General features: G+C 40.3%; 1 protein-coding gene across 1 annotated transcript in view; it reads right to left on the minus strand.

The window, feature by feature from the left end:
• The window catches only part of SACM1L (SAC1 like phosphatidylinositide phosphatase), a 56967-nt gene that overhangs the window by 35640 nt on the left and 9291 nt on the right, over positions 1–12036 (minus strand). Inside the window, exons 2-3 of the mRNA XM_077859185.1 lie at positions 2766–2863; positions 1129–1203 (exon numbers count right to left, since the gene is read on the minus strand). Coding sequence (XP_077715311.1) covers positions 1129–1203; positions 2766–2863 — 173 coding nt within the window. The remainder of the gene's footprint in view (positions 1–1128; positions 1204–2765; positions 2864–12036) is intronic.

Raw genomic sequence — 12036 nt, forward strand, 5'->3', positions numbered from 1 at the left:
GAGTGAGACTGCACTGTGCAATACAGATAAAAGGCCCAGGAGTTTTTTTAAAGGAAATCTTATGACTTATGACTAGAAAGAACAGCGCATTACTTAGAGAAGTTCCTACTGAAAAGTCAAATCTTTTCTCAAAAAAATAAAAGCAAAAGCAGTGATCTTAGCAGAGGGAAAGCCAGAATACACTCCTTTTTTTCTCCTGCCATCCCCAAGGCATATAGGCCTCTGCTAATACACTTCCCAGGGTGTAGCTTAAAGCATCATGGGTCATGATGCAGAAGAGGTAATGTCCTGGGTCACTGCAGAAGAGGTAATGTCCTGTCTACATTACTCCTATGTCCTACACGTCATTATAAACAGTACAGAGATGTGCTGGGGCAATATAACTAACTGGTCACTGCAACATCACCAAGATGAACAGTCCAGAATTAAGAAAGTATCACAGCACCATGAATAATACCCCAACCCTGATCCTGGCCACCTCCTCCTCCTCCCAAAATAAAATAGGGTAAGCCTTTACCACTAAATTAATTCTTAAGCTCCATTCAAAGCTCTTCCCACAAGTACCCTTCCTGGAAGTCTCCTACATACATCTCTCTCTAGAACTCGTCACACCTTACTACAGTAATTTACTACTCAAAAGAATCTCTCGCTAGACTGTAAACTGCAGGGAAAAAAAGGGTCTGGCATCTTCTATAACTCAGCATCTAGCACACTGCCTGATAATATAAGAATCTTTTTCTTAAGTTAAATGAAATGAAATTTAGATAAACAAAATCACTTTCCCAGTAACTCAGAACTAGGTAACATTCTCTAACATGCACTATGTCATATTCGACCTCAAAATGGGGTTGATGGTATAGAATATTCTGGTCCATCAGTGCCTTACAATATTTACTTAAATACTCTTAGAATTTACGAAGAAATGTCTAGTTTGACTAGGGATTTCAAGTCCAGTTGAAATAAAAATAAAACCAAAACTCTTTTTTAAAGAACCACAGGCTGATAAATTTAACTGCTTGTCGTAATATGTCACTTTTAGAAATTAGGGACAAATATCTAATCTACAGATTTATTGCTTCAAGCCCATTTAATTAACTTCTTGGCCCATCTTAGCTTATTTTTTCTTACCTGCCACCAGATGGATTGTGCCCAGTATACCGAATATTGGTCTCGTAACAGCTGAAGGAGGAATATCTTTCTTGACTTTAAAAGAAAAAAAAAAGGAAAAATCACAGAGAAAAAGCTCACTGATAGAAAAAATTTAGTTTGATTCCCATAGTTACTTCAAAATCAACATGCATGATTTGTTCTAAGAAAGCAATAGTCCTTCATTACTATTAGACCTCCATTTCGGCAAGATATAAAATCAAGAAGTTCATGTGAATATAAAGGCCTCTGCCTATCTAGAAGAAAGTGCCCAAAGTGGCATGCTTTAGCATCCTCATCAAGCAAACTGTGGGATACCTCTATGGTTATTTTTCAACCAAGATTATTCAACCTCTTGCCAGAAGCTAAGTCTGTGTCCACTTAAGAGGATTAGAAAAGGAAACCTGGGTGGCTCAGTGATTGAGTGTCTGCCTTTGGCTCAGGGCGTGATCCTGGAGTCCCAGATCAAGTCCCACATCAGGCTCCCTACATGGAGCCTCCTTCTCTCTCTGCCTGTCTCTCTCTCTCTCTCTCTGTCTGTGTGTCTCTCATGAATAAATAAATAAAAATTAAAAAATAAAATAAAAAATAAAAAAATAAAACTGCCCTAACATTGATTAAAACCAATCGGCAATCTTGAGAGCACAGCCACCAACGGACATAGGAAATGCCAAATTATCCAACTAAAACAGACCTCTAATTCCACTATTTGATCAAAGGAAAACTATGTATGGTACTTACCAGAATAACTTAGATAACTAAGAAAACAGAAAATTACAGCCAGCCATTTCTTAAACCTTACTATCTCATGCAAAATATTTTTATGTTTCACTTTACCATTCAAAGGATATTTACGTTTACTGAATGCTTACTCAGTGGTTACTCAAATACTGTACTTACAAGAAAACAGAGAACTCTGTCTAGAGGTGAATATTTCAATAAATGAAATATGAAATTCTAAATGTGATATTACCAAAATTATTTCACATTTAATCAGAAATCCATGTTCCATACAACTGGAAAAAAAACCTTGTTTTTCATACCCCAGAGAAGCAAAACCAAAATATACTGGAGAGACAGACAAGATATAGATAGATAAAGCTTAGGAACATTGTTTGCCAAAAACACAAGTTTTAGTGATACATATATACATATAATTTTTTGTTTAATAAATTATCCTCAGTCATGAATATTTTCGAAAACAAAAGCAGCTGTTAAAATTCCACACACTTAATGCTCAAACAACTTTCTCACCCTCAAAAACCTTAAATCTTATAGCTAGAAAGGAATTGAGACCTCAACAAAACCAATCCCATTAAAGTAGAAAGAAGGGAGAAATGAAGAAATAATTATGTTTTTAAATCCTTACCATAAATAAATAAATAAATAAATAAATAAATAAATCCTTACAAACAGTAAAAACATCAAGATCATTCCTCCTTTTCAGAAAAAGGAGGCAGCATAAAACGAATGCATAAAAATCAAATGAGGTGGCAGGAATTAAAATCTTACCAGATGGTACTCTAAAAGCCACACACGGATATGCCCCTGATCAGTTTAATTACTGCAAGTGCGGTACTGGTCTCTCCCTGCCACTTCTGCCCGGGGCTGAGAAATACCTGACAAGGTGACTTCTGTGGACACACGATCAATGACAAGTACGTCATCCGCTCCATCATCACAGGCTTCCACGTAAAATTTTTCAGGTGTGACATGCCTAAAAAGAAATTAAAAACCATAAATAACCACACCAGATGAAATGAAGGCTTCTAAAAAAATCTTTTTATTTTAATGGTTTCAGTGGTGCCATCAAACGGATTTCCCAGGAGCTGTTTTAAGGTCCTGACACATTCACTGGAACTGTCTTCACCTGTATATTATGCTCACAAGGTTTGCTGTAAGACCAATTTGGCTTACACAAGAAGATCATAATAAATTCTATCTTATTACACTCAACATGGTGCAAAATGTAGCATAGTAATCAGGGACATAGTCTAAAGAACCAGACTAGCTGTGCCACATGAACTTCGGCAAGTTACTCATCCTCTCTGTTCTTTAGTTCCCTTACTCATCAATAGGGATAATATTAGACATCAAATAACACTATCATGAGGATAAAATGAGCTAATCTTTAATAGGCACTTAGAATAACATCTGATACATTGTAAGCAAGATATATTAACTAAAAATAAAATAAATTTTATATAAAATGTTTCTAGGAAATTGTTTAAAATACCTAATACTGCAACATTTTTGTTTTTGTTGTTAGAATGTCATTTAAAAAAGGAGAATGAGGTGGGAAAAGACTTTTCATTCTGCAAGATAAGAAATAAATGGGGTAAAATCGGGGTTGTGACAGACTACACAGAGCGAATGCAACTTTGTAAGCAGAGTCCAACAAAAATCACATTTTTTGGTTCCTCAAAACACCTGGATAACTTAGGCCAAGCGGGGTGCTAGAGGTTAGAGGCTGCCTCAGGAAACAGTAACCCCTCGCAGAAACAATACCCTGAGAGCAATGAAGCCAGGGCTGTTGCCTCTGAGCCAGAGGCAAGAGAAGGAAGTAGCTGACCAGGCTAGGAAAGGGACTAGGGTTTTTGCGGGGGTTTTGTTTTGTTTTGTTTGTATTTTCCAGGAACTAATCTTTGTTATCTTAAGCTTTATTTGAAAGAATTTGTCTGTGCAGCAGCCAACCTGAGGGCTTGTTCCTTTCCTTTTAAATTCTACTTCCTCTATTCCATTATTCCATGGCTCTGCCTATGAAAAATCCACACAACCATCACCAACCTCATTTCTTATATACAGATCGTGTTTAAACTACCTGGGATTATAGAAACAAGTCCTCAGCAGGAACAAACTGTACTGACCACTTCTGACTACAAGTTCTCAACTTTTAACTATCCAAATGCAACTTACATCCTGGTATGGTTCATCTATAACCAACTTTTTAATGTTAAGCTAGTTTCCTCCAGGGGCAGGGAGGGGGTGCTAAGAGAATGAAAATCAATTTTAATACAAATCAAGCAAAATATAACAAAGATGAATCTACTTTAAATATGGTAGTCTTCAACTAAAATACAACAGCCCATTCCTTTTTATAATGCTGAATAGCATTCCAATGGATGGTTATATCACAATTTGTTTATCCATTTGCTTGTTGACTGACAGTTGAGCTGCTTCCAGTTTGGAATATTTCAAATAAAAGTTCTAGGGATGCCTGGGTGGCTCAGTGGTCAAGTGTCTGCCTTCAGCTCAGAGCATGATCCTACAGTCCTGGGATCAAGTCCCACATCAGGCTCCCTGCATGGAACCTGCTTCTCCCTCTGCCTATGTCTCTGCCTCTCTCTCTGTGTATCTCTCATGTATAAATAAATAAAATCTTAAAAAAAAAAAAAAGTGAATAAAGGTTCTATGAACATTCTTGGACAAGTCTAAGTCAGACATGCCCCTTCATTTCTCCTGGGTAACTACCTAGAGGCAGAATGGCTGGATCTTATGGGAGTTTTATGTTTAACTTGTATAGTGGGAAGAGGGAGGGGTTGCTAGGACAAGGGAGCTTTCCAGAGTGATGGAGGTGTTCACGATTTTGATTCTGGTGATGGTTTCGTGGGTGTAAAAATATATCAAAATCTATCGTACTACTGTCTTGAAATATGTGGAGGAGGGATGTCTGGGTGGCTCAGTGGTTTAGCACCTGCCTTTGGCCCACAGCGTGATCCTGGAGTCCTGGGATAGAGTCCCACATCGAGCTCCCTGCATGGAGCCTGCTTCTCCCTCTGCCTGTGTCTCTGCCTCTCTCCCTGTGTCTCTCATGAATAAATAAAATCTTTTTTTAAAAAAAGAAAAAAAAAGGGAGAGGTCCTGAAATCAACTAAAAGGAATATAACTTCCAGATAATCTACTTACAGTATTCTCTAGTCTTAAATCATGAAAACAAAAGAAAATCAACATGCCAGTCCTTGTCTGCAGATGTTGTGTGCAAGCATATGTTGCTCTCTAAGAGCAAATAAAAAATTTACTTTAAAGTTATTAACCATGTGTTAATCATTACAGAAGCATTAGTGACTGGGAGGTAAGGGATTGATTAAAAAATATAATAGGAAAAAAACTTCAATAACAGACCTCAAAAACAAGACTTCTTTATAAAAGCTTTCAAAAAAAGTGCTGTCTCCAAAGGAGAAGCTATTCTGACCAGCCACCCATCTTTTCCAGGCAGTGTACAGCGGCTGCACCACCGCACAGATGCCCCAAGGCATTCTCTAAGGCTTAACCAGGCTCAGGACCTGAAAGAGTGCCGGCGGCTGGTGCCATATTGGAACATCCTGTCCCGCCAACCACCAGCCAACCGCCAGCCCAGCCGAAGTGTGAAGAAACTCCAGGAGTTCTTTTCACAAGGTTCAAACGAATAACAAAGAACCTCTCCTCTGTTCTTTTACTTCTAAAATAATGATCACAGCATTGCTAAGGAGTAGTCCAGTTATCAATGCTGCTTCAGTGTTAAGTCAACTCCCAATGACTTGTCCTAGTCCAAATAGTGCCAAAGCCACCCAGAATCCCGGTCAATCAACAAACACCTGGAAGCCTTGTTTACATGGGAAATCAAAACTGATGTAGGAAAGAGGTTAGGGTTCAAGGCCAATGGCCAAGAAAGAATTCTTAGGACATCTTTGGTGCAAAAAGGTGGTTTTATTAAGGCATGGGACAGGACCTGCAGGCAGAAAGAGATGAACTGAGGTCATGAGGAGTGGCCCGTCATATACCTTTTTATTTTTTTAAATTTATTCATGAGAGACAAGGAGAGGGAGAGAGGCAGAGACACAGGCAGAGGGAGAAGCAGGCTCCATGCAGGAAGCCCGATGTGGGACTCCAGGATCATGCCCTGAGCTGAAGGCAACCACTGAGCCCTGAGCTCAACCACTGAGCCACCCAGGTGTCCCTGTCATATACTTTCAAGGTTTGGTTAGGGAGAGCCTAAGGCTCCCAGGTATTTTGGCAACAGATTTCCAGGATCCTAAGGGAGCTAGCTATTGTTGGGAAAGGTCATCTATTATTGTCCTGAGTCCGTTCAGATGTATATTGGTGGGTCATATGCTCAGAGGATGATTGCCAATACATATTTGGGGGGGGGGGGTGTACAGAGATACAGGAAGTTTCCAAAGGAATTTTTATATATTAAAGTATTTAAAGTAGACTTACAGGATCCTGGGGGTCAGGCTAAGATTGCCTTTTGCCCTTAGCGAAATATTAAAACTGGGGCAGGTGAGTTCCTAGAGGAATGTCACTCTGCTTATTTCAAGGACTTATCAGTGGGCTACAGGTAGTAAGCGAATTTTTCTTTTGCCTTTGTGTCCTACATCAAAAACCAACACTCACATAACTGATAAGCCGCTAATCAAAATACTACTTCAATAAATTATAATAGCACTGCATTAGGAGTAGAGGCACTGAAAAGGCCTCAAGATCTGCCGTCCAAAATACAGAGATTCGACTCCTGACTTTGCTAACCACTAGCTATATATGTAATGCTGGACAAGTTATGGGTGTCCACTCCATGCCAGCCCTCGTTCAAGTAATGAGTACCAAGTCCCTGAATCACAGAGTTTACGTTCTAATGGGGAGACATACAATGGGCAAGAGAAGTCATTCAGTGATATCAGAGGTAACCGCTATTAAAAAATAATAAATATAGGGAGACTTGGCAAAGAACGCGGTGAGAGAAGCACAATGATCAGTCCTCTTGAGGATTAAATGAAACATGAAAAAGCTCCTGGCACAATTGTGAACGAGGACAAAACATCTCTGTCAACAAGGCATCTCTGTCAGGGCCACATTCATGCAAGGGCTTGGAATCTGAGCAAAGCAAAGGGGCTCTCAGCAACCGCAAAGCTGGATGCAAACAGGAAAAGCAAACAGGTGTATTAAGCGACCCACCTCGAAACAGCCATAGGGCCTTACTAACCAGGCACAGTGATGTTCCCATGCCCCCTCACTCCACCCTCACCCCTGCCTCATGGCAAAGAGCCCATCCTCTGCTTCTGGGCCACCTCTCCCTTGCAGTGTACTCAATAAACTTCTATCTCTTTTGTTTGGCTTTGGGTGAATTCTTTCACTGCCCCCACTGCTGGCCCCCACTCTTTGGGGATGCCCCACAATCACAGCCCTTCATGAAGCCTGGGGGTGAGACTGCTTACCCTAACTACCTCACAGACAGCAGGAATTAAATGAGCATTTATGAAATACTTTTGCAAAGAATAAGAGTTACCTCATGGGTGTGATAACTTTTTATTATTAACAAAAACATCCTTTGACAGAGAAGGGAGAAAAGCTGCAAAATTTCAGGACAGGACCAGAAAAGTTACTTAATACACACTTGAAAGAAATAATACAATGGAAGGTTCTGTTATCTTTGCCACATGGGCCACCTCTGAACAATTTGGTTTTAACAGGAAGATACTGAAATCAAACTCTATCTTCTAAATATGTATCCTCAAATATCAAGACCATATAAAACAGCTCTGATTTATCAAAAAATATTCCAGAATAATACAGAATGTGAATAAAAATTACATGACTATCTTCCTTGATTTATTTGTAAATATGACTCTATAACAGGAAAAAAGCTTTTAATACATAAGACATTGGCTTTAAGAAGCCAGCATGAAATGCTGATTATACCTTGTTACTTCTTCCAGCAACCACTTTTATTTTGCATACTTAAAAGTTTGAACAATTAGGGGTGCCTGGGTGGTTCCATCAGTTAAGTGCCTGCCTTTGGCTCAGGCCATGATCTCAGGCTGCATCAGGCTCCCTGCTCAGCAAGGAGTCTGCTTCTCTCTCTCTCTGCTCATCCTCTTTCTCTCTCTCTCTCTCAAATAAATTAATTTTAAAAAATTTTAAAGAGATTTTTTTTAAAAAGTTTGAACAATTAAACTGCAGACAGAATGTGCTAGAAATTTTTATTGCAGAAGCAACTGTACCATTCTGAAGATGTCTCCCCACCCCAAGATTCCAATCTCCTGATTACTCAATCTAGGTACTGCTCTGCAGATGGGATTAAGGTTACTAATCAACTGGCCTTACAACAAGATTATCTTGGGTAGTCAGGGTAGACCCAATGGAATCATATGAATCAGAGGAACCCAGAAAAGCAGAAGAGGAAAGAGCCAGAGAAGTGCAGCAGAAAGGGAATGAGAAATTTCAGGCATGAGATGGATTTGATAAACTGTTGATAGCTCCTGAGATGTTGGGGCCACATGCAAGGAGAGGAGAGAGGCTTCTAGAAACTAAGAGTGGCCCCACATTGACAGCCAGCAAGGAAATAGGGACCTCAGTCCCAAAGCCACAGGAACTGTATTTGGCCAACACCTTGAATGAGCTTGTAAGAGGATTCTTCTCCCAGCCTCCGGTGTGGAATGCAGCCCTGCTGATACCCTGATTTCAGCCCACTGAGACCCTTGTTGGAGTTCTGACCACAGAAGCTGTGAGATAATACAGTTGTCTTGTTCTAAGTCCCTCCATTTATGGTCATTGGGTACAGCGGCAACAAAAAACGAACACAGTGATCAAATCCCCTAGAATACAGAATCCCCTGGCCAAAACCCAATCCATAGATACAGCATCTTCCTGACACTAAACAATGAGATGCTTCCCTCAATGGAATTTTTTGATACCTGGTGTTTGGGTCTCTAAGTGACAAAACTTTTTTAAACCACTTTTAATGGAAAGTCTGTAATTCAAATTTTATTAAACCAAAGCCTCTCATTAATCTCAGTATAAATAACCATATTTTCTTGACTGACTAGGGTCTATTCTGAACACACCAATGTCTGTACCATCCCACATAGAGATGACAGTGTCTTCAAATTCTAGTAATAGAGTATGCTGGAAAAGTCGCAGCTTTTAAACTCTTACAAAGCTGGTTTGAAGCCTAGTCCCTCAAGTCACTGAACAAAACACAGAGCCTCCCAGCTCAGCTCTGTCCACGAAAGATAGCTGAGGGTAAATGAGAGAACACAGGAGATAGGTCCAGCACTGAGAGGACAGTCCACAAAATGGTGGCATCATTACTTTACTGAATGACCTCAGATGGCTGTGGGCTCTGGTTTTTAAGCCTTGTGTTGTTTTGAGTCTCTTGACAAAGCCATCACCTGGGTTCCTTTTGTATGAAACAAGGCCTGAGGACAGCTACACCATTGTGACCACAAGTGTGAAGTCCCTGCGTTTGTTCTTCATCTTGCTCAGGGGCCTATGGTGCTCTCCATTAACAGCTATATTTGGGGGGCAGGGTTAGCACATGAATGGGAAGTTACTTCTTTAATAACCAATGTTATTTTAATGCAAAAAGACGACTAATCAACATACAATTGCAGAAATCAAATTCCTTCACTTTTTAATATAATGCACAAAACACAAAGCTTGCAGCTCAATAAACAGCCAGCAGAAAAAGGCATATTGCTTTCCTCAGTGCACCCTCTTCTTACACTTTGACTACCTTTAACTTTTAAGTTTTGAAAAAAATTTTAAAGATTTTCTTTATTTATTCATGAGAGACACAGACAAAGGCAGAGATATAGGCAGAAGGAGAAGCAGGCTCCCTGCAGGGAATCTGATGCAGAACTCAATCCCAGGATCATGCCCTGAGCCAAAGGTAGATATGCTCAACCACTGAGCCACACAGGTGCCCCCTATTTGACATTTAAACTTAAAACTCATCTGGAAAGGTGTAAGAATACTGACAAAATACATACACGTTGGATTAAGACTTTCAATTATATTGCCTCTCTCTGTGTCTCTCATGAATAAATAAAATCTTAAAAAGAAAACCTTCAATTATATACCAAAAAAAGTAGAGAGCTACAAAAAACTAAGCCTTTGCTAATTGTCACAATCCTAATAACCACAAAGTTAGTGACTTCACTAAGTCCTTAGAGTCCTGAAAATTATAAAGTTAGAAACTGAAATTTCTTTTGTAAGAAGAAAAATGCCATCTACAACAGGTTTGTAATGAGACAGTCAACAAACTAAAATTTTAATTGAAGAAGAATGAAATGGATTTCCAAGAGTGAACACTCTGCATTTAAAAAAAAAGCCCTGATATTCTTTCAGAACATGGAATCTAGGGGGTGCCAACAGGTGGGTGCAGGCTGTGGGGCTGATTCAAATGTGTTCAAATGCATGCCTGCAAGAGGGAGAGTGCTTGGAAATGGGCTAACTCACTAAGTCACCAACTTTGTTGGTAAGAGCCAATAAAGCCAGCAGATCCCAGCAGCAGAATGATGAAAAGCCTCAAGAACCAGAAGGAAACAGTAATAAGGACTGGGGTAAGGAGAAGTGGCTGACAGTCTGTGCAAGAAACGCTCAGATCCACCCACGCCTGGGATCTAATGCTTAACACAGTTCAACATAAGATGCTCTCTGGCCTCCGGACATCAGGCACAGCTGAAGACCAGGGTGAGAGAGCTAAGTGAAGTCTGGAGACAGAGAAGGTTTAACTTACAGACTGGGAAACTCATCCTACCCTCTTTCTGTACCAGATTCCCAGAATGCTGGCAACCTAGCTCCCATCACCCCTCTCCCTGAGCCTCCACAGGAGCCTTGAATACTGTCTCTGAAGAAACTTTTCCTGAAAGCAAAGACCAGCAACTTATGACCTTTAGCCCCTCTCCCCCATGAGAGAGTGGAGTTCCTGCTCAAGCACTCTCCAGCAAAAGCCACCAGTTGATAAGCCCTGACCCACAAGCAGACCCTCCAATCAATTTGTAGTGCCTCCTTCTTTTTTTAAAAAATTTTTAAAGATTTATTTATTTTTATTTATGATAGACACAGAGAGAGAGAGAGAGAAAGAGGCAGAGACACAGGAGGAGAAACAGGCTCCATGCCGGGAGCCCGACGTGGGACTCGATCCGATCCCGGAACTCCAGGATCGCGCCCTGGGCCAAAGGCAGGCGCCAAACCGCTGAGCCACCCAGGGATCCCCAGTAGTGCCTCCGTCTTAAACATGATATGACAACCAAGGATCACCAGATACGAGGAAAGTTTCTGTCATATAAGAAAGAGTCCAAAACAAACAGAAAAATAACTCTGGATAAACGAACTATGCTGAGAACAGTCTACAACTTCAAAACACTATTTTATAATTGATGGCCTCAGAGAGAGGGCACTGCAGTCATGAAATAAGAACAAGAAAAACACACTGTGAAAGCAAGAACACATTCTTGGAGTGAGGGCAGAAATAATAATTTGACTATTCCACCGAAAGAATGGAAGATAAAACTGAAGAACTCTCCATGAGAACAGAATAAAAAATAAGAGCTATAAAACGGGAAAGCACAGGAAGGAAGGGCGGAAGAGGGGCAAAGGAAGTGGGAGAAGGAGGGGGCCAGGGAGGGAGGGGGAAAGAGAGAGGAGCCTGATCCAGGATATTCAACACAAATTCAGCAGGAATTCTAAAAGAGCACACAGGGAAAAAAAAAAAAAAAAAAAAACTTCAAAGAAATAGTAAAAATGAAAAAACAGATAACATACATACACAGAGGCACATTAAGCATTAAACTTCAGAAAGCCACAGACAATCCTAAAGTTCCCAGGAAAAAAAAAGGAGAGGGAGAGGGAGGGAAAAAGGAGGAAGGAGAAAAAGGAGGGAGGGGGAGAAAGGAAGAGAAAGAGGAGGGAGGGAGGAAGAGAGGGAGGGAGAAATGGAGGGAGGGAAGGAGGGAGAGAGAGAGAGAGAGAGAGAGAGAAGCACTGAAATATTCAATAGCCACACTACTGGATTATCCAGCAACAACACACTGCACTATTCAACAGCAGGTCTTTAAATTCTACAAGATAATAATTTCTAATTGAAAACTCTATACTTAACCACGCTATCAAACAAGTGTGAGGATAGAA

Source organism: Canis aureus, chromosome 19 (assembly GCF_053574225.1).
Source record: "Canis aureus isolate CA01 chromosome 19, VMU_Caureus_v.1.0, whole genome shotgun sequence".
NCBI lineage: Eukaryota > Metazoa > Chordata > Mammalia > Carnivora > Canidae > Canis > Canis aureus.